Source organism: Chiloscyllium plagiosum, unplaced genomic scaffold, assembly GCF_037043375.1.
Source record: "Chiloscyllium plagiosum isolate Xiang-an unplaced genomic scaffold, Cpla_swu_hap1 HiC_scaffold_18, whole genome shotgun sequence".
Lineage (NCBI taxonomy): Eukaryota > Metazoa > Chordata > Chondrichthyes > Orectolobiformes > Hemiscylliidae > Chiloscyllium > Chiloscyllium plagiosum.
In genome coordinates this window covers 35,114,227-35,137,718 of record NW_028270156.1, presented here as the reverse complement: position 1 = coordinate 35,137,718, position 23,492 = coordinate 35,114,227, and the positions used below count along the sequence as shown (strand labels likewise).

General features: G+C 43.2%; 1 protein-coding gene across 2 annotated transcripts in view; it reads left to right on the top strand.

Moving 5' to 3' along the window:
• The first annotated feature begins 977 nt into the window (after positions 1–977).
• Positions 978–23,492, top strand: part of LOC122557757 (uncharacterized) — a 34,641-nt gene continuing 12,126 nt past the window's right edge. Inside the window, exons 1-7 of one of the 2 annotated variants that reach the window (XM_043705720.2) lie at positions 978–1,080; positions 1,689–1,837; positions 3,080–3,268; positions 16,687–16,748; positions 16,841–16,894; positions 18,467–18,565; positions 19,521–19,656. In XM_043705720.2, coding sequence (XP_043561655.2) covers positions 1,073–1,080; positions 1,689–1,837; positions 3,080–3,268; positions 16,687–16,748; positions 16,841–16,894; positions 18,467–18,565; positions 19,521–19,656 — 697 coding nt within the window. In that variant the 5' untranslated portion in view covers positions 978–1,072. The remainder of the gene's footprint in view (positions 1,081–1,688; positions 1,838–3,079; positions 3,269–16,686; positions 16,749–16,840; positions 16,895–18,466; positions 18,566–19,520; positions 19,657–23,492) is intronic. The other variant, XM_087996158.1, reaches the window with a different exon arrangement.

Genomic DNA, 23,492 nt, shown 5'->3' with positions numbered 1-23,492 from the left:
TTTATAGTGGCCTGTCCCTGCCGCTTCCGGTTGTCAGTTTCAGCTGTCCGCTGTAGTGGCCGGTATATTGGGTCCAGGTCGATGTGTTTGTTGATGGAGTTTGTGGATGAGTGCCATGCTTCTAGGAATTCCCTGGCTGTTCTTTGTTTGGCTTGCCCTATAATGGTAGTGTTGTCCCAGTCGAATTCATGTTGCTTGTCGTCTGCGTGTATGGCTACTAAGGATAGCTGGTCGTGGCGTTTCGTGGCTAGTTGATGTTCATGGATGCGGATCGTTAGCTGTCTTCCTGTTTGTCCTATGTAGTGTTTTATGCAGTCCTTGCATGGGATTTTGTACACTACATTAGTTTTGCTCATGCTGGGTATCGGGTCCTTCGTTCTGGTGAGTTGTTGTCATACATCAGGAACATTTCAGAACTGACAGCCAGACTACTGCGACCACTAGGACTTATAACAGCATACAAACCAACAGCCACCAGAACGAAGGACCCGATACAACAACGAGCACCCGAGCTACAAATTTTCACCCAAACTTTGAATATATGGTGTACATATTATTTAATTATAAACAATGTATACTGTACATATCGTAGGGAATGTATATATGTACAGTTTATGATGTATGTGTAACATACCTATGTTATATATTGTATATATAGCATATATTGTAGATGTCATGTGTATTTTGTATATTGTAAATGTTGCAATCTGTGAACACACCGCCAACATTTCACTTTGACCCAACTATATGTAAGAATCATCTTTGGAGCAGTGGATTATCAATAGAGACATATATATTACACACATTTATATATAGTGTATGCAGTATACATTTTGTACATAAAATATATTATAAATCATGTACATAGTGTTTATCGGGCACGTGATATATCTTATATATGTTGTATGTGTATATTGTATATATTCTGCTATAACCTGGTTGTTGAAGGCGGCGCTCCCGCGCTGTGGACACTCGGCCGCGGATCCCCACAGTCACCAGACCCGGGGCCCCGACACCCTGAAGCCCGCTCACCCCGAAGGCGGGAGCCCGCGGGAGGGTGACCGGGTGGGGGATGGCCAGGTAGAGAGAGAGAGAGATCCCCAAATATCTCAGTCCTCCAGTAACCTGTACCTCGCCAGACCCTCTTCCCTCAACCTCTACCACTTCCTGCGAGATATTTTTAAAAACTCTATTTACGAGAGTTAAAAAAAGAATTAATTACTTCTGTTTGAACGTTGTGTTAATGAAGGATGTGCAATCTTTTTTGTTGGCGCTCAACATACAAATGCACGCCTATGCACTTGGATCCTCAGTCTGCTTCCCTCACTCTCTCAGGCCCTGGCCCTCTGTCACATAATCCCTTAAAATCTGTTCTGTTAGTCCCAGTCCCTAAATCTGTCCCTCATATTATTCCCCTCAGGTTCTCAGTTCAGCTCTTCAGTGTCTGTCCCTCAGTCTCAGTCTCTTAATCTTTGTTCCTCAGAGCTTGAATTCTTAAATCTCTGCCCTTCAATCACTGTCCATCAGCCTTTGTCCCTGTTTCTCAGTTTTCACTTAGTTCCCCCATTTCCTCAGCCCCTCAGTCTCTGCCCTCTGAGCTGAATCAGTTCATTTTTGTAGATAATATGTCATAATCTGCTCATGCTTTAATTTCAGTATCAAAGTTGAATTGGTAATATGTGTTTCAGGTACTTGGTGAGTCGCTCGGACGTGCATCAGTTTATTGAACGCTGCGTGAAAGCAGTGGGAGCCCAGAGCAGCCATGGCTCAGCATTGGCTGATGTCTTGGTAGAGGGAGATTATCGAGGGCATTACAGCCATGGACTCAACAGGCTTGGTGTGTGGATCTGCAGTCAAACAACAGTGGGACTGAATCCAGCTCCCCACAACTCTCTTTTATTATGTCAATAGTTTAATAGCTCTTTCCAAAGAAACATCAAACTTTTTTTGAAAAGTGGTGCAATGGTAATATCATAGGATTAAACCCCATAAGGGATACAAGCAATTCTCTAAGGTCTTAGGTTCAAGTCCCATCACAGCAACTTGTATCATAGTGGGCGGCACGGTGGCACAGTGGTTAGCATTGTTGCCTCACAGCGCCAGAGACCCGGGTTCAATTCCCGCCTCAGGCGACAGACTATGTGGAGTTTGCACGTTCTCCCCGTGTCTGCGTGGGTTTCCTCCGGGTACTCCGGTTTCCTCCCACAGTCCAAAGATGTGCAGGTCAGGTGAATTGGCCATACTAAATTGCCCGTAGTGTTAGGTATAGGGGTAAATGTAGGGGTATGGGTGGGTTGCGCTTCGGCGGGTCGGTGTGGACTGGTTGGGCCGAAGGGCCTGTTTCCACACTGTAATGTAATCTAATCTACTTTTTGCTATAAAGCAGTTTTATTGAATAGAGGAACAAAAGGTGGCTATTCAGCCCTAGGGATGTCTGCTCAGCAGGAGGATGTTGGGTGGATCAGGATTTATAAGATGATAATGGGAGAATCTGGGAGATCAGAATGGAGACCTGAGAGAGAGGGAACTAGGATAACAGAATATGGGAGGAATGATGTATGAGAATGGGAGTTCTGAATAATGAGCGATCTGTGTGATAGCAGGGACTCTTACGTTGGGGTAACTTGCTCCTGTGTCTTGGGCCAGTGTTTTCCTGAAAGAGCAGGTGGAAGTTTGGGATCTGTTTTGAATTACTCTTCTGATCTTCAACCCCCACCCACGCTCAATTTATACAGAAAGCAGGACCTCTCAGCTTATGGTACCAATTCTAGTGTCAGCAGTGAACCCACACCTCAACACAAACAATTTATTAAACTTCCCAATAAAGAAATTATCAGTTATTAAAACTTCTCAGGGTCAGCATTGGGAAGGTTTAGGATTGGTGTTAGTTTTTCCACTGAGATCAGCGTTAGGGTCAGTGAAATGATTCTCGCTATCAATTTGTGTGATGGATTGAGGTCAGAGATGGGTTGGGTTATGATTGGAGTAATGTCAGAGTGAAGGTAAGGGTTGTGTCAGTATAATGGCCAGGGTAGGGGTTAGGGATATGATCCTCACACTCGGTCTGTCTGTATTGCAGATATATATTTGAAAGACCTGAAGACTGGAATCTGTGCCAAGGATGGAGAACCTTTAATTGACAAGTCAACAGTGGCTACAGCATTGGTCAATGGCAATAACCTGATAGGGCCTGTGGTAGGCAATTTTTGCATGGATCTGGCTATTAAAAAAGCCAAAGATGTGGGAATCGGATGGGTGACAGCTTATGGTGAGTTCAAATATCAGGACCAGTAGGAATTAGTTCTGTGATCTGTTAATCCATCTCTACTCTTTGAACTGAAGGAACTGAGTGTCAAAGCCAGTTAGTACAAAGCCCCCAAAGTAATTTCAGTACTGCTTAACATGAGTTGGTAGCAAAGTGGGTTAAAAAAAAGAAAAGGAATGATGCATAATTCATGCAAGAGCAAGAACATTCAAAACTGGGGGCAGTGAAAGACTCACCTTAGGATGTTTCTCTCTCAATCCTGGAGGGATTGAGAAACAGCTTTCCAAACACTCCCCACCCACAGCGCTAGACTAACTGGAAACCCCCCTCCAAAAGAAAACAACAAAATACTCCCAAGATATTGGGAATATTGTTGTCTCAGCCCCAAAAATAGGAGGTAACAGTGACAATGAGATAGTCACTGCATACATCCCAGCTTTTGAATCCAATGTGCTCAGTCTCTTCCAAGAACACAGCCACTTCCCTAACATGCGTAATATTGTATTTTAAAAAGCTTTTATATGAAAACACCAGACATCAGAAACAATTATGTCCTCGTTCAAAGGAATTGGCAAATCAGAAATTATCACAACATCAAAATATAATGATTAATTTTAACATTTTTGGTTTCTTCCTTTCTATCTACTCTTCAATCTCCTGTGCACATGGGTGGGAAAATTTGTATTGTCATTGTTAGGGAGAAAAGTGAAGGAGCCATTATAAAATGACACAGTTTACATCTTCATTGATTCACTTTAACATGATGCTGAGCATTTAGTTTGGAGCGCAATAAACATCATCTTTTGATGTAGTTAGGATGGGATGAAGTGGATTAGGCAGCTGTGTGTAACTCAATCTCCACTTTAAAATCATAAAAGAATTTTAACAGCATGGAACAGTTGCATTGGGAGTGGATGGAGCTATGAAAAATGTGTGTTTGAAAGCTCTTGTGCAGTAGTAGTGTCCCTACACTTAAACAAAGAAACCTGGGTTCAAGTCCCACCCGCTGCAGCAGTGTGTAATTACATCTCTAAGCAGGTTGATTTAGAAAAGTAGGTTAATTTTTTTGGAAAAGACCACATTTTATGGCAGAAGACCTGTGTCTAGCATGCCCATTTCAAGGGTTAATCAAAGTTTGATTGGATTCTAGTTAAAAATCCCAGTTTAAAAACCTACTCACTGACTTTAGGGATTTAATTATTGCATATTGGAGGATATTTACATGTAATTATTGAGATGCAGGTTACATTTAATTTGACTTCATCACATTGAACTTAATCAGCCTGCGGTTTCATACTTTCAGGAAACTGGCTAGGTAAATGAAGAGAAGAGTGAATAGCGGTAAGGCTGGATTTTTTTTATTCACTCATGGGATGTGAGATTCGGTGGCTGGGCCAGCATTTATTGTCCATCCCTAGTTGTCCTTGAGAAGGTGAGAATGAGCTTGCTTGATATGCTGCAGTTCGTATGCTATTGGTAGAACCACAATGCCGTAAAGGAGGAAATTCCAGGACTTTGCCCCAGCGACACTGAAAGCAACAGCGATATATTTCCAAAACAGGATCTTGAGTGACATGGAGAGACATTTGTAGTGAATGGTATTCCCATGTACCTGCTGCCTTGAACTTCTAGATGGTAATCGTGATTTTTTTGCAATGCATCTTGTAGATGGTACACACTGCTGCAGCTGAGTGTCAGTGGTGAATTTTATGGATGTGGTGCCAATCAAGTAGGCTGCTTTGTCCTGGAGGGTGTCAAGCTTCTTGAGTATTGTTGGAGTTGCACTCATCAGGCAAGTGGAGAGTGTTCCATCACAATCCTCACTTATGCCTTGCAGATGGTGGACAAGCTTTGGGGAGGCAGGAATGAGTTACTCGCTGCAAGATTCCTAGTTTCTGGCATACTGTTGTAGCCACTGTATTTATATGGCTATTCCAGTTGAATTTCTGGTCAATGATAAGCGCCAGGACATTGATAGTGGAGGACTTAGTGATGGTAATGCCATTGAGTGTCAAGTGGTGGTACTTAGATTGTTTTTTTTATTGGAGATGGTCAATGACTGGCATTTGTTTGGCATGAATGTTACTTGCCACTTGTCAGCCCAAGCCTGGATATGATCCAGATGTGTTGCATTTAGATGTGGACCGCTTCAGTGTCTGAGGAGTTGCAAATAGTGCTGAACATTGTGCAGTCAACAAGAAACATCCCCACTTCTGACCTTATGATGGAGCAAAAGTCACTAAGACTGAAGATAATTGGGTCTAGGACACTACCCTGAGGAACTCCTGCAGAGATATCCTGAAGCTGACATAAGTGACCTCCAACAACCACAACAGTCTTCTCATGTGCCAGGTATGACTCCAGTTTTTCCCCAATTCACATCGACTCCAGCTTTGCTAGGGCTCTTTGATGACATGCACTGTTAAATGTGGCCTTAATGTCAAAGCAGTAACTCTCATCTCACCCCTGAAATTCAGCTGTTTTGTCCATGTTTGACCCAAGACTGTAATGAGGTCAGAAGCTAAGTGGTCCTGGCAGAAGCCATACTGGGCATCAGTGTGCAGGATGTTGAAATTTCCATTGTCCAATCTGAATAAAAGTTCATTTATGGCAGCTTCTCTCTCTCAGTTTCCACTGGTAAATGTTTAGCAGGAAGTGCTTGTGTCAATACAGTTAATTTCTACCTTGGTGATTTTCAAAATGATCAGGATGGATGTGTTTAACAGAACATTAGAAGAGGTGACTATCACCATTCATGGCAGTGATGACATGCTACAATATGCTATGCCCAGGACAGAGATGCTTAGGGAAAGTGCCTGAGCTTACAGGAGGAATTATGTATGTCACAGGATTTGTAGACAGATGGTCAGCTTATTTGAGCTCTTGGAAGAACGGTGCCACTGTGTGTCACCATAGTTTGTCATATCCAATGATGGAAGATTTCTCAGCCTCTGAGAGGAAGACCTACTCCCAGCTGGACCAGGAGTCCAGGCCTTGCCAGTGGATGTTAAGGTGACTCCTATTCTCAACACTTTCAACCTCCAGATCTTTCCTGGTACTGGCTTTATATCCAGGATTTCCTAGTGGATGGGTCACAAATAAGGTTGATCAAAAGATTGTTTTCCTGGGCTAATAATTATGCAAATGTCCTTACTGATGACAATGGCCAGAATGAGCAGATACTCTGGTTGAATTGCCCCAGTACAGCATGCCATCAACTATATTCACATAGTTATCATAGCACTGCTACAGCATCCAGAATGTTTATACATCAGTAGCTGTGCAAATACAAGAGGAGGTCATTACAGTTCTATTCCAGAAGCCCTGGGAACTGATCTGCAGCCTTCATTTTTCAGTAGTCCAACCTCCCAGAGCCTTTTGTACCAGACAGAAAAGCAAATTTTGATTTGTAGAAGAGACACTCCTTGCAAACTTGGCTCATGAAACATGTGAGGAATCCCACCAACATCAGGCCTAACCTCAGGCGTGTCATTTGGCAAATTAGATATTTTCTGATTATCCCGTTCAGAGATGTTATGACACATCTCTGGGGCAGGTGGGCTTTAAACCCAGGCCTCCTCGCTCTGAGATAGGTAAACTACCATTGTACCACAAGAGCCATAACATTGGGCAAGTTATTATAATGTGCTTCAGGTGACCAGATAGTTCTCAAGGCACTGATCAACCCTCATCCAATCCAGAATCCAGAATGATAGTGACAGACTACATCCTTCACAACATTGAATGGCAGAGAAGTGCAGGTGGAAAATGATGTAAAGTCTCATCATTCCCTTTTCCAATGAGAGCATTGAGAAGGGGTAGGACATCCATCAGTAGGCCAGCCACTGATGTTGCTTCTCAAGATTCCTAATATTGTCACAGTTCAGTAGTGTGACACATAATAAATGTAATGCTGTGGTTGCTCCCACCATCAGTACCAACCTGTCACCTTTCAGCCCTTTGTATAAAACAGTGCTTCAACTACACATCCACTGCTGAGCATGTCCCATTAATGCCATTGATTATGAAATATGAAAAAGTAAGTGAGAACTTGAGATGGGATACTGACCAAGACATGAATATGGTGTTGATTTTGTGTGGCATCATAAATAAAGGAAATGGAAGAACAAAGATTGTCAGTCATTTATACATCCTTAGTGAATTACAATGTCTTGAACTTGTATTTCCTAATGTTTCTATCTAGTGTGTCCCATGTGGCTTCAGCAGAGGTAGACATTAGCTGCTCAATAGCGTACTCTGGCTTCTTAGATGTTTTGGTGGGCTGTTAATCACTGTCTTGGAGATTGTGATAGCACTGCTAAAGAATGCTGTGCCTGAGCAGGGGCACCCACAGTTATCAAGAAATGTAGCAACAAGTTCAGAACTCTCTCAAGGGATTGATGAGAGAAATGGATTATCCACTTGCAAGTCTTCTTTCCCTCATCATCACTATCCTAAATCTGGGCCATATTCTTTCTGCTCTGCCATATACTAAATTAATGCAGATTAGTTTTTCACGGTAGAGTACAAATAAGATATCTGCCAGCCTGTTTAAGACCAGTTGCCGGCCGTGTACTCGGCAGCGTCTTCCGCCAGGATCAACTGGGCCAAATGTTCCGGACTACTGGTCGGTCCGTGGCGGTGGACTCTCTGCCGGAGGAGTTACAGGGGTTCAGCTGGAGTACCACCCATCTCCTCTACCTGGGGGTCTACCTCAGCCCGGCTGAGGAATCCTGGCCAGCTAACTGGCAGGAGCTGGAGGCCAAAGTCTCAGCTCGCCTGGGCCGCTAGACAGGACTGCTCCGAGTGCTATCTTACAGGAGCCGAGTGCTGGTCATAAACTAGCTGGTGGCCCCATGCTGTGGTACCGGCTGGTCACTTTGGTCCCTCCTCCTGGCTTTGTCGCTGACATCCAGAGAACGTTGGTCGACTTCTTCTGGGACAAAAAGATTCACTGGATCGCTGCACAGGTTCTGAGTCTCCCTATTGAGGAGGGCAGTCAGTCGCTGGTGTGCGTCCGCACCCAGATCGTGACGTTCCGCCTTCAGACCTTGCAGCGATACCTTTACATCGAGCCCTCCTCCTAGGTGGTGCGCCCTGGCAATGTACTTTTTCCGCCAGGTGCGTAACCTCAACTATGACACGCAGCTCCTGTTCGTCGACCGTGACGGTTTGGAGGTTGCCCTCAAGACGCTGCCTGTCTTTTACCAGGACCTGATCACTGTTTGGAACATGGTCGAATCGCGCTGCGCCTACCCTCCAGCAGGAGTAGCAGCTGTCGTCAGGGAGCCGTTGCTCAGGAATCCGCACCTCCGTACTCGCGGGTTCGAGTGGCTGTCGAAGAGGAGGGCCGTGGTGGCGAGGGTGACCAGGATCGGGGACGTGCTGGGTGGCAGAGGCCTGGGCTGGATGCTGCTGCAGGACATAGCAAGCAGGGCAGCAGTAGACGTCCGGTATGTGGCCACCGCCATCCGACGCCTTAAAACGGCGGTGCTCGGACCCGACGTAGTGCACCAGTTGGAGGACACTCAGGTGTGCGGTGGGATCCCGTCCGCACTCACCCCAGCCCGGACAGAATTTCACATTGGCCCCAAGGTCCCGTACTTCCCGCGGGAGCCTGTGCCCCACAACCTGAGCCGCCTCCGGAATTTTAATTTTGTTCCCTTTCAGGGGGTAAAAGGCGGGCCCTGTATAGACTGCTGCTGCACACCGTCCACTTCTTCTCCCTCATCCACCGTCCGGACATGCCTTGGCCTGCCCATTTGCCACCGGGCGGTGGGGATCCCCAATGGAGGGCTGTCTACGCGGGGGTCCTCCCCCTTTCTCTCAGGGATCTGGGATGGAGGTGCTGCATGCAGCGGTCCCCTGCAACCGCAGATTGCGGTGGTTAACGGACTCCCAGCCCAACTGCTTGTTCTGTGGCGCTGTGGAGTCCATGGACCATGTGTACATTGGGTGTGGGCGTTTGCACTCCCTTTTTGATTTTCTCAAAAACCTCCTCCTCTGCTTTTGGTTGCAATTCAGTCCCACCCTCCTGATCTTCAGGCACCCGGTACGGAGGAGGGAGGGCAAGTCTGAAGACCTCCTCGTGGGTCTGCTCCTGGGCCTGGCCAAACTGGCCATAAACAGGTCCAGGCAGCGGGCCGTGGAGGGGGTTGTTAGGGCCGACTGCCTGCCCCTCTTCCGCGGTTACTTTAGAGCCCGGGTGTCCTTGGAGAAGGAGCACGCGGTGTCCACCAACACCCTGGAGTTGTTCAGGGAGAGGTGGGTGCCGCAGGGAGTGGAGTGTATTATTTCCCCCTCCAACTCTATTTTGATTTAGTCCCTGCCCTCCCCTTCACTGTTTGATCACACAGCATTGCCCTTTTTTGTGAAGGGCACAGCTTGTCACTGGCCACTCGGGTGTTTTCCTATCTTCCTGGTGGTGGAACTTGAATAAAGATTCGTACACCTTGTGTCTCTCACTGTGTCTCACACCTGCACACACACACCATGGGTGCTGGGGAACAAAATAAGCACTTCCGCAGTTAGGCGGTAGTGTGGGGGTTAAAACAAAAAGAAAAAACAAAAAAAAGAAAAAAAATGAACAGGGAAAAAAAAAAGACCAGTTGCCGTCCGAAGTCTGCAAGACTATGGCCATGGCAGGAATGAACTCATTTCAGAGTCATGCTTGGAACTCCATGGAGGAGGACAAAGTGGACAGTTTCACAATAATCTAGAACACTAATCCCTTGGTAATTGAACACCTTCAACCTCTCCGTTACTGTGGAGTGTTGTTAGTACTTGGCTAATTTGCAAATGGACTACCAGCATTTCCTTCTTAATGATGCCCCTTAGATTTCAGTATCTTTGTACAGCTAAATAGAGCTTGGAACGGATTGGAGAACCCCAGTACAGAGTCTCCCTGCCACCACTGTCTATTCATGTTCACTTGTGTGGTTGTGTGGTGTAATGCACCATGTGACAATCGGACTTCTCCACCTGGAGAAGTGGGAGTATTTACACTGATTTATAGCTGTGCACTGCACCCTCAGTCCGGTGATGAATCATTTTCATGGATTTCCTGTGACAATGCTGTACATTTGAAGACTCTGGAATGCAAAAGAAAATGGTGTAATTTAGTTGTGGAAAAGTCACATTCTTGACAATCACCAAATTCACTGTGCTCATAGTTTATTGATTGTTGAAATAAAGTCAGGATGTGGGTGCTGAAGATGTTTGCAATTCTGTCACAAAACAGAAATTGCTGGAAAAACCAGTTCTGATGAAGGGTCAGTGGACGTGAAACATTGATTCTGCTTTCTTTCCACAGATGTTGCCAGACCTGCTGAGTTTCTCAAGCAATTTCTATATTCGTTTTGGATTTCCAGCATCTGGAATGCTTGATTTTATTTGTAATTTTGTCACCAGCTATCTCTGAGCTCCCTATCTCTCAATTTCTGACAGAGAGGAACGTGGATATGCATTTATCTGTAGGGCTTCATGCACTGCATCAGTAATTCAAATTATCTGTGTCATCCAAGCCAGTCGTTTCCCTCTCCCTTGTACTTTGCACTTGTTTCACCAACAAGAGTTAAATAAATAGAACTCAGTTATGGTTGGAGGTTAGGCCTTTACCTAATGGCTACAGGATAGTCTGTGTGGGTATCTTTGTAAGTGATTAATATAGTGCATATGAGTTGAGATGAGTGACTCTAGTGGTTGGACAAATGGATTTCTTGAAAGTATAGAATGTGAAGATTGGTGTTGCTGAAATTTGAACAGTGGGGGTTTGAGGTGCTGATGTGATAGGGGACACTTACCAAGTGCAGAGAGAAGGGGCAAGACTTGCAGTACAAGGTGAAGATGTTGACACTTTTCCTGATCTCGTTAGGCTATTAAAACACTTCCTAAATTTCATCTATCATCCAATCACAAGGGTCTTGTTGCTCACCTTTTCTGCTGCCTCCACCCATACCCTCATGACCACCAACCACACCTTTTTGACCATTCCAATAGACCTCTTCCTCCTATTGTTGGGGAATATCTTGCTGCTGACTGTACAGTAGTAATTTCAACAAAGCATGATTGAAACAAAACCAGAAATTGCTGACGAGACATCAGCAAGTAAGGCAGCGTCTATCGGGGAAAAAGAAAGTTAACATTTCAAGTCTTCATCAGAACTGTTCAATAATTGCTGCCAGACCTACGAGTTTCACTAGCGATTTCTGTTTTTCTTTTCAGATCTCCATCCTCTGCAATTCTCTTTTTTTAAAAACATTATTAAAGTTCACTACTGCCTCGCTCTTTGTCCATTGCCCATCCTGAATATCTCCAGTTTCCATTTGTGGACTGTCCCTTTAAGTTGAATTTGCTTTACAAGACTGCACATCTCACCCACACATCTCAAAGAACCAGTCTGTGCCACCATGCAGCAAATTCTAAACAATATTCAGGCTTGGTTTGATAAGTAGCAAGTAACATTCACATCATATAGTGCCAGGCAAGGAGCATTGCCACCAATAATTATTACTAATAAGAACCAACGACATGATTGACACTTAATACCCTTTGAGCAATTAAAGATGGGCAATAAATGCTGACCTACTGAGCAAAGCCCACGTCCCATGAACAAACATAAGGAGAGGATTAAGCCATCTTTCTCTTGGCATTTACAAGTGGTATTACCATTCGTGAATCCTATCCATCAGTCAACAACCTGGGAGTCTGAGGCCAGGAATTCTCCAGTATCTCTTGGTTCTCCGAAGGTTGTTCACAAGTCAAGTCAGACATGTGATTGAATACTCCACACTTGCCTGGGGATGATGGCAGCTCCAACAACAGTCAAGAAGCTCAACACTATCCAGGATCAGCAATCTCTGATAAGGTCAAAGACAGGAAAGATTTAATGACAAAAAGTATAATCCTCCAGGGCCAATGGGAACAAACAAACAAATTATATGCCTAGAACAAATGTGCTGCCAACTGAAAGAAAAATAAACTGAAACCAACAAAGTAAAGGTAACAAACTTGTGTAAAATTGCCAAGCTCCAGAAACATGCCTAATTGAAATATGAGGTGCAGATAGGGCCACTGGTTGATAAGCACTGTGAGCACAAGATAACGTATAGTTGGAATTGTGAATTCATTAATGAGATATTTTTTAGATTGGTTTGCAGTTTCTTAACCAATTCTTTCAGTCAGAATCCTTGATGTCTGTTTACATATAGAAAGATTCAAATTGAACTTTCCAAAAATAATCAGTGTTAAATATTCAGTGTTTGTAATGAATTCTAACATTGACTTTTAATGATGTTACTATCACTGAATTCCCCCACTATCAATATCCTGGGGGTTATCATTGACCAGAAACAAAATTGGACTAGTCATATAATTACAGGAGCTGCAAGAGCAGGGCAGAGGCTTGGAATACTGCAGCAAGTGACTCACCTCCTGACTCCCCAAAACCTGTTCATCACCTACCGGGAACCAAGTGGGAAATGTCATGGAATAACTGTCTGGACAACTACAATTCCTACAAAACTTAAGAAGCTTGACACCGTCCAGGGAAAAGCAGCCTCTTGATTAGCACTACATCCACAAGCATCCACTCCTTCCATCACTGACTCTTGGTAGCAGTGGTGTGCGCTATCTACAAGATGCACTGCAGAAATTCACCAAAGAGCCTTAGACAGCACCTTCTAAATCTATGACGAATACTGAAATAACTCCACAGAGGCTGGTATCCCATCAACAAGTTATCCTTTATTTACATGTGGAGAGTCCACTGACACTGACCCAGCTTCCTCCATCAGCTTTCAGTGTGAACAGAATGTCTGACACTCCTTATCTGTCAGCCAGGGCTCTCTGATTGGACTAGATTAACAACCCAAATCAGGGAACTCATTCTATGAGATCCACCTGGCTGACCTCATTACAAGACACTACACATGCCATCAACCATCAGGACAAGGGCAGCAGACACAGGGGAACACCACCAGCAAGCTCCCCTCCAAGCCACTCATCATCCTGACTTGGGAATATATTACTGGAATTTCCTAAGAGCACTATATGAGTCTACCTGCACCATATGGACTACAGCGGTTCAAGAAGGCAGCTCATTATCACTTTCTCAAGGCCAACTAGAGACGAGCTATAAATGCTGGCCCAGCCAACAATGCCCATGTCCAATTTGTGAATTAAAAAGGAACAAATAAAAACATTTAAACAACATAATTTTCATTTATATTATCCTGGGGCCAAGAGCATAAAACCAGGAAGCTGCTGTAAACTGTTAAAAGACACTAGGTCAGATTTCGACTGGAATTTTGTGTTCAATTCTGGGAACAAGAGGGCTTCTTTTCAGACTGGAGGCTGTTGGTTCCACTGCTTTTTGTCATTTTTATAAATGATTTGGATGTAAACATAGGAGGCATTGTTAGTATGTTTTCAGATGACACTAAAATTGGAGGTCTAGTTGTCAGTAAAGGAGTTCTCCCCTTGGAGTTCAACGGGATCTTGATCAGATGGGCCAATGGACAGAGGAATGGCAGATGGAACTTAGTTTAGATAAATGTGAGGTGCTGCATTTTGGAAAAGCAAATCAGAGCAGGATCTATAGAAGTAATGGTAAGGTTCTGGGGAATGATGCTGAACAAAGAGACCTTGGAGTACAGGTTCATAGTTCCTTGAAGTCGCAGCTAGATAGGATAATGAAGAAGGCGTTTGGTATGCTTTCCTTTATTGGTCAGTGCATTGAGCTGGGAGGCCATGTTGCAGCTGTACAGGATATTGTTCCAGCCACTTTTGAAGTATTGCAGAGAATTCTAGTCTCCCTTCTATAGGAAGGATGTTGTGAAACCTGAAAGGGTTCAGAAAAGATTTACAGGGATTTTCCAGAGTTGGAGGGTTTGAGATATAGGGAGAGGCTGAATAGGCTGGGGCTGTTTTCCCTGGAGCATTGGAGGCTGAGGAGTGACCTTATAGAGGTTTATAAAATCATGCAGGGCATGGATAGGATAAATAGAAAAGGTCTTTTCCCAGGGGTTGGGGAGTGTAGAACTAGAGGGCATAGGTTTAAGGTGAGAGGGGAAAATGGACCTGAGTGGCAACTTTTTCACACAGAAGGTTTTGCATATATGGAATGAGCTGCCAGAGAAAGTGATGGACGCTGGTACAATTACAACATTTTAAAGGCATCTGGATGGGTATATGAATAGGAAAGGTTTAGAGGGATGTGGGCCAGATGCTGACAAATGGGACAAGATTTATAGAGGATATCTGATTAGCATGGACAAGTTTGACGGAAGGATCTATTTCCGTGTTTATATCACTATGACTGATTATATAACAATACTTCAGGAAGGATGTCAATACTATGAAAAAGCTGCAAAGGAGATTTAGATTCAATTAGATTCGATTCCCTACAGTATGGAAACAGGCCCTTCGGCCCAACAAGTCCATACCAACCCTCCGAAGAGTAACCCACCCAGACCCATTTTCCCTCTGACTAATGCACCTAGCACTATGGGCAATTTATCATGGCCAACACACCTGACCTGCGCATCTTTGGATTGTGGGAGGACACCAGAGCTCCCGGAGAAACCCACGCAGACACGGGGAGAATGTGCAAACTCCACACAGATAGTCGCCCAAGGCTGGAATCAAACCTGGGCCCCTGGTGCTGTGAGCCGCCGGTTTCATGAATTAGGTGCTTCAGTTCTGTGTACAGGACAGGGAAACTGGGGTTAATCCCTCTAGGGCAGAAAACATTAAGGAAGATTCAGTAGAAATGTTCAAAATCATGATGGGTTTTGATAGAGTAAATAAGTAGTAACTGTTTCCTATAGCAGAGATTCATTGACTGCAGGTGACAGGTGTAAGACAATTTGCAAAAGAACCAAGAACGAGGTGAGGACAAGCTATCTGGGTATTTGAATGTTAGCTGAAACTACTCTGGTGCCAATCTGCATTCAGATTCAAGGGCTAGTTTTGAGCCTCACTCCACAGATAAAAGTATACAATCGAAACTAGAACTCCTGGTGTGGTACTGGGAAAGTGCTGTACTATCAGTGAGCCAGTATGAAGAACATTGCATTGTTGACAGGGAGTGCTGCAGTGACAGAGGGTTAGTACTGAATGTGTGCTGCTTTGTCAGGGGGTCAGCACTGAGGCATTCCTATGCTTGCAGAGGAATAGAACTAAGGCAGCTCTGCACTACTGGCATTCTTTGCGAGAGCTGCATGATTGTCAGATCAGTACCGAGAGATGCTGCACTGTCAGAGGGACAATGCTGAGGGAGTGTTGTGCTATCAGTGGTGCCATACTAAAGGAGCATAGAACTATTAGAGAGATAGCAATAAAAGATTGCAGCATTGTTGGAGTGGCATTACTGAGGGAGCGCTGTACTATTGATGTTTGGTACTAAAGGAGTGCTGCCCTGTTGAGCTTGTGGAGGGTTGAAGCTGAAATTTTGACCCTGTGAGCACTGAGGCAGCAATGGTTGCCCTTCCACGACTCCCATGCTCGAATAGATCTTCTCTACTCCTACAGCTTACTGAGGAACTATTATTACAGAAAAACTTACAAGCCTCAAAATGGGATCATAGTGAAAAAATGTTTGGGAAGCATTGTATTACAGGTTCAGTAAGCGACATTTCATTGTTGGATGTTCGGTCCTAAAGGTTGTTGTATTGTTGGATACTCAGTTCTGAAGGAGTGCCAGGCTTCCATAGGGTCAGTACTGCGGGAGCCCCTCACTTTGTTAGGTCAGTACTGAGGGAAGTAGCATTGTCAGAGATACAGTATTTTGGATGAGACTTTAAACTGAAGCCCCCAGTGCCCTCTTTTGTGGCCAAGAAAGAACACCAGAGAGCAAAAGATTTCTTCCCAGTGTCCTTCGATAGATATTTATTCTTTAATCACCATCAGGCACAGTGGCTTAGTGGTTAGCCCTACTGCTTCACAGTGCCAGGGATCTGGGTTTGATTCCACCCTCGGGTGGCTGCCTGTGTGGATTTTGTATGTTCTCCCTGTGGGTTTCTTCTGAGTGCTTTGGTTTCCCCCCACATTCCAAAGATGTGCAGTTTGGGTGGACTGGCCATACTAAATTGCCCCATAGTATCTAGGGATGTGCAAGTTAGCCATGGGAAATGAAAGGTTATGAGGGTGGGGTTGCTGTTTGGAGGGTCGGTGTGGACTCAGTGGGTCAAATGGCCTGCTTCCACACTGTCGGGATTTTATCACATGAACAGATATCTAGTTATATCTCATCAGTGATACATTTTCTCCACTTCAAATGATTTATGAGCAGATTGGCACTGATCTCTGATCAGCATTAAACACTAACTTCCTGATAACTACCTTTTATTGTGTTGGCCTGGAGATTTGAGAACATCTCTTATTAGTATGCTTTGATTTACTGTCTCTCATTGTCATTGCAGGATCTAATCACTACGGCATTGCAGGATTTTATTCTATGCAAGCACTAAAACATGGTTTAATTGTAAGTAGAGTAACTTGTCCACCACAGAATGAATTGGAACATCACTCATTGGGCTCACAGTTCTTTACAGTCTTTGCATTTACTTTCAACAGGGAATGACTTGCACTAATACCTCTCCAGTGGTAGTGCCAACCAGAGCAACCAAGGTAAAGCTTTAGTCACAGAGAATTGTTTAATGGGTAGCTTTAATGTTATAACCAGCCTGCTACATCTACATGTGAAAGAATTTGCCAGTCTTTTTATGGTATTGGGGTTGGGACACTGGATGAATTGTTTTTATTGGCTATGAGAGGCCTGCTCAGACATTCTAGGCGGCATTAACAATCAGTCCTGTAACATCAGCCTGGTGGATGTGGTAGATTCTTTCCTTGAAAAGCATCAATGGACCATTTGGGATTTTCACAACAATCTGCTACTTCCAAGGTTATTATATTTGGTGCCAGCCTACGAGATTTAGCAAATTTTGTTAGTTTGTAATTTGCAAGTTCTGGGGCAGCTGCTTCAAATCCCAATAACTCTAAGCCACATGAACATTGATCATGGAGAGCAGGAATGTCCCAGCTATGAATCTCACTGTGTAGATTTGATCAGTCTCAGTGGTAGGAATAGGAATTAGTTACCCCTAGGTTAGTAAACCCATGCACCAGCCAAGGTCTCACATGCCAAGGAATATCTAGTGGTCCTAATAGCACAAATCCTTGTGTAAAGATTTTAAGATGACCTCAAGGTATTTCCGTGTTGGCATTCATTTACCCTTGACAGCGGCCTTTGGGCAGAAGTTGGTTCTGAGAGGTTTTACCTAGTGTAGGAGGGTCAGTACCTGCAGGAGAGGATAACACACATCTGGACATTTAGTTGATGCAGTGTATTCTAATCATTTCTGCACTGGTCAGATACTGATCATAGAGTCATAGAGATTATAGCACAGAAACAGACCCTTCGGTCCAACTCGTCCATGCCGAACAGATATCCCAACCCAATCTACTCCCACTTGCCAGCACCCGGCCCATATCCCTCCAAACCCTTCTTTTCCTGGAAATTTACAATTCAAGTGTGGGCATTTGGCCAATTGTGCCTGTCCCAGTTATTTTCTAATCAGTATCACCCTGTGGTGTTTTCCCATATTCTGCATATGTTTCCTATCTCACATGGTGTATTTATTTAATTCTGATTAAAGTTATTATTTAATCTGATTCTATTGTTTCTCACAGAACATTTCAAATAAAACTGAACTGCTTGAGAAAACATTTCTCTCACGCTCTCCATTTGCCAATTACCTTAAATCTGAGTCCTTTAGTTTCTCCTTACTCTGTCAAAACTCTTTATGGTTTTCAATGCCTTGTTCAAATCAGTCCAGAACCTCCCTGCACTAAGGCAAACTTTCCCAGCTTCTCTTCTCTTCATTTATCTGAAGTCCCTCATCCCTGGTTCTATTCTAATAAATTTCCTCTGCACCTCCTTTGACGTTCTTCCTGGAGGCCAATGCTAAGAACTGAACATAATATTCCAGTGGAGCGCAACACATTTACCCTAACTGCTTGTTTTTGTTCTCTATGGATGGATTAATAAAACCCAAGATCCTGTTCACCTTTTGTTAAAACCAGCTTTCTCTACTTTCTCCACTACCTCCAAAGGTTTGTGTAGAATCATCTGCAGATCTTTTGTTCCTACACTCACTTTAAAATCATACCTTATAACTATTATTTACTTTTTTCCAGTGCACTCTGGGCACCAATCCTATTAGTGTTGCTGCTCCAGCCCTGAATGGTGACAGCTTTGTGCTGGACATGGCTACATCAGCGGTGGCCCTAGGAAAGGTATATCAAAGTTTCGTTCCTTACATTCTAGTCATATAGATTAACTGCACATTGCCTCATCCGTGCCTTTGACGCCTCCAATCTCGATCAATTAACTGTACTTCTGGATGCACTTCCATCATCCAGAGAAATAGCATGCTTAGAAACTCTGCTGCCTGTATCCTAACTCAAAACAAGCCCTTTTCACCCATTACCAGTGTGGCTGCTGATTTACAGTAAGTCCTGCTCTGGCAAAGCTAGGCAAAAAGAAATTCTCATCCCTTGTTGTTAAGTGCTTATATCATCTCATCCTCCCTATCTCTGTAATCTTCTCCAGCTTCACAACATACCAGGACCAATTTAAGTCTAGCCTCTTGAACATCCCTGATTTTAATTATAGTACCCATGGTTGAATGGCCAGTTTAAAGAGTGATGCCACCAGTTTGGGTTCAGTTCCCACACCAGACAAGGTTGTCATGAAGGATTCTCCTTCTCAACGTCTCCACATGCCTGAGGCATGGTGACCCTCAGGTTAAACCACTACCAGTCATCTCCCTCTCTCTCTTTAATGAGAGAGCAGCCCTATGGCCTGGTAAGACTACGGTGCCTTTACTTTTATGGCTCAGTGTAGTAGTAATGTCTCTATCTCTGAGCCAGGGGACCCAAGTTCAAGTCCCACCTTACTCCCATCTCTGAACAGATGGAAAAAGATGTACCCATTGCATGTGTCCATACCCTTAGCTGTGCCAGCCCCTCTGTCTCCGTCACCTCCCGCAACATGTTTTCTAAAATCTTGACCATTAACTTTGTTTTAGGTTATCTGCCTGAATATTCTTTTCTGTGCTTTGATGAAAAATGTTATTTGATCACACTCCCCACAAAGTGCCATATGCTATATAAATGCAAATTGCTGTTGTTCTGGTGACGACAATCTGCAAGAGTTTGTTTATGAGCTATGTAATTTCCATGGTTTTAGATAGAAGTGCAGCAAAGACGTGGAGAGATGGTTCCAAAAGGATGGGGCTGCAATTCCAAAGGCAAAGATACCACTGATCCAACAGAGATTCTGAAGGGTGGAGGGCTACTGCCTCTGGGAGGAGCTGAGGCCACAAGTAAGGGATTATCTGTATTTTCTTGTCTTTTACATAAGTTTATTTATAATGAAGGATGTTGTGCAACCTATTTAAATCCAGCTATCCAGAGAGATTCTAACCACAATCCACCCTCCAACACGCTCACCTCCAGTGTTTGAATGTGTTGTTCCTCAGTGACCAGCACTGGACACAACACTCCAAGTAGCTCCGATCAGAGCTGAACGCACCTCAGTCCAGGATTAACCACTCAATTATAGTGCCATGCCCAGAGGTGCATAATCTGTTTAAAACACAGGAGTGGAAATTAACCAGATTTGAATTCCCTGTTGGTTTTTGATAGGTGATGTCTGGGTAGGTATTGGAGCTGGACTGGTAAAGTTGGTAGCAGAGAGTGACTTGCTTTGGAGTGGAGTTATTCAACAATACAGCCGGGATGTTATCAGGACCCAGAACTTTAATCATGTCTAGTACACACAGTAATTCCTAATATCATTTGGAGTGGACTGATATCTGGAATGATGAGATCTTGGAAGGATGCTAAGAAGGATCATCCACTCAGCTCCTTTGCCTGAAGATGCTTTTAAATCTTGTCTTTACACTTCACTTCACTTCCCTTACTGTGTTACAGTGCAATCGAGAATGGACATGTTCCTCCTCCTGTTAGGTAAATGGTTGTCTACTACTGTTCTCAACTAGATGTGGAAGAGCTGCAGAGCTTAGCTCTGAGCTGTCTGTTGTGGATTTGTTACGTGCTGTTTTTAATAAAGTTGCACTTAATTGTAGCTCCTGTGAGCATCTCATTCTATGAATAAGATGTTTGAATATCTCGAAGTTAATGACAATAAGATATTGAAATGTATGCAAAAAACATATCCAAATTTTAAAGAAACTACAAAGAGTATTCAAATAGATATAGAGCTGCCTTCTTGAACTACTCGAGTCCATGTGCTGTATTCCTGTAGTCCATATTCCTGATGAAGGGTTCACGCCCAAAACGTCGATTCTCCTGCTCTTCAGATGCTGCCTGACCTGCTGTGCTTTTCCAGCACTACACTCTCGACTCCATGTGCTGTAGGTAGACCCACAATGCTGTTAGGAGTTTGACCCAGCAACAATGAACGAATGACAACATATTTCCAAGTCAGGATGGTGTGTGGCTTGATGAGGAACTTGCAGATGATGGTGTTCCCACATATCTGCTAATTCTGTACAAGCTGAAGGTATTATTTTCCCCACATTGTGTCTTCACATTGCCATGCATTTCACATTTGTATTGGAATCAGGTGAGGTTTCCACTTTGAATTTTAAGATAATGTAGTCTCTACATTACAGCTGCTGGGATCATCTGACCACAGATTAAGGTCAGTCCAGAAAACTCATATGTAAGACACTGTATCGGTTGGATGAAATGATAATTTTGGTGCGTGAAGAAACCAAACAACGAAGTCAGTTATTAAATTTGCATTTCTGGTTTAATTCACACTTGCGTGATGATGAGTTCACATGTTAGGAGATGAAAGGTTGCCTGCAGAACATTCAGCTTGGGAATATACAAATGAGCAATGTTTCAGTAGCTTGCTTAGCAGAGCAGAGAGAGATGGTAGAATGGATTCATAACAACTCAGTCTAGAAGACTTGCTCTGTACCTCTTTATGTGTCTTATCATGTTTCAAAAGAAGTGCTCAGCAAGGAATCAACTTGGGAATGTAGCCATTCACCAAAAGCTCCAGCATAAATTTTACTATTGTCAAGGCAACAGCGAAACTAACTCAGACTCAGGTTTTAATCTCACAATTCAAAGACTCTAAGAACTGGAAACAGTATCTGCTTTATTTTCATGTTTGTACTATACATCCTGCCTTCTTTTTAACTTATTACCTGTGTTTGTGTGTGTTTGATGTTGAATTTTATTATTGTTCTTGAAGTCAAGAAATTTATTTGAAAATTTATTGCCTACATCTTTCATTCAACATCACCTAGGAATTAGGCGGAGGTGGGTACCGCAGATGCTGGAGATTTGAGTCAAGGTTAGAGTGGTGCTGGAAAAGCACAGCAGGTCAGGCAGCATCCGAGGAGCAGGAAAATCGAAGTGCTTTTGCCCAAAACGTCGATTTTCCTGCTCCTTGGATGCTGCCTGACCGGCTGTGCTTTTTCAACACACTCTAATCATCACTTAGGAATTGTCTCCTTCATTTTGATCTGTTTAATGAAGCTTTAATTGAAGTGTCATAGTGGTGTGCTATTTGTCGCAACAGCAAAGGAATTAAAAACAGAGGAATGAATATAAGTAGGCAGGGAGGGGCAAAAGATTTAAAAGCAAAAAATACCAAGATAGAAATAAATCTGAAGCAAAGTTTGTTTCATTAATTGTTGGTAGTTTGTCAAATGAGATGGTCATCAAAACAAAGCGAAAGTAAGTAAGTATAAGCCAGGTTTTGTGGCCATTTGAAATTCATAACAACAGTAATACAGGATGATATAGTATAACAGCATGCTCAAATGGATTTTATTACTTACATTTAAGAGGTCCACTATTTTTAAAGGGAATATTTTTGTTATTTTTAAGTGTTGTGGAAGAGCAGCATTCTTTAATTCTTTATGCAATTGTCTTTCTAAGCCATTGTTTCTCCTGGAAATACCAAACTCCTCACTGGTATATGGTTTCACAGATGGCTCTCTCCCAAGGTATCACACCCAGATACCTTGCTCCAGATCACACCCCAACCCATACACATCATGAAGTACCTTGACAAGTTCAACTAGGTTTAAGACAACAGATAAATGTAAGTTATTGTTGTCATCTTATTGTGAGCGAAGAAAATGCACAAAACCAGCTAGAGTCAGTTTAGCTGAGGAGCAGTCGCCCATTGTTTAGATGATGTTGTTATCCAAATGTAACTGTATTAGGTAAATTTGTAGTGTTCGTGTTGTAATCACACAGGACTGACCAAACAATAAATAACATTAAAGATGATGTATAGATATAATGAAGTGGACTAAGATGCTTCTCGAAGTGAAATAAAACAAAGTATAACTCCCTACCACAAAAAATATATGAGGGTAATGACAGCCTTGAGCAGAATAAGCACTCGAGAGTATCTTTAAATAGAGACATTGGTAAAGAGAGGTGTCATGCCAGAATTTCAAAGTTTAACATTGAGGTAACTGAACATACGGTGGAGCAATGATGGCTGGGAACATACAAGGGGCCAGAAGTAAATCTATTCAGGCAATACAGATAATTTCCAGTTTGATTGGATTCTGTTAATAGATCATCACAGTGAACCTTGGAGGAAGATTTCAAATGATCCAAAGCCCAGACACTTTCACAGCACAAAATTGGACATGTTAACTTTATTTCTCTCTGTCCTGTTGCTGCCCACATGAGTGTTTAATATCTTTGGTTTGTCTCAGATTTCCAACATCTACAATAATTTAATTTAGAATGGTCTCAATTGTGGTTAGGTATAATAGAAAATAGGACAAGCAACAATGGACTGCCATTGATCTCCTGACTGCTGAAGTGGTAGAAATAATTTATATTCAGATTGCCGGATTTTCCGAGAACCCTTTGGTCTTGTATTTTGGCCATTGTCTCCTATCTCCTCTTCTAAGTGCACTATTCCAACTGAGATGACCTTCAGGTCAACATTGTGACCATTACCACATTACAGCCAACGTTTTGTATTATGCACATTAGAATCATAATTGCCAGCATTATGGAATAAATAAAACCAAATTCTGAATCACTCGTGTTTTTTTCCTTTGTTAAACAAACTCAAAAGTTCACAATTCCAGTTTGCTTTAAATTAAAAGCTGACCCACAGATTATTTCCCATCTCTAGTTGCTTCAA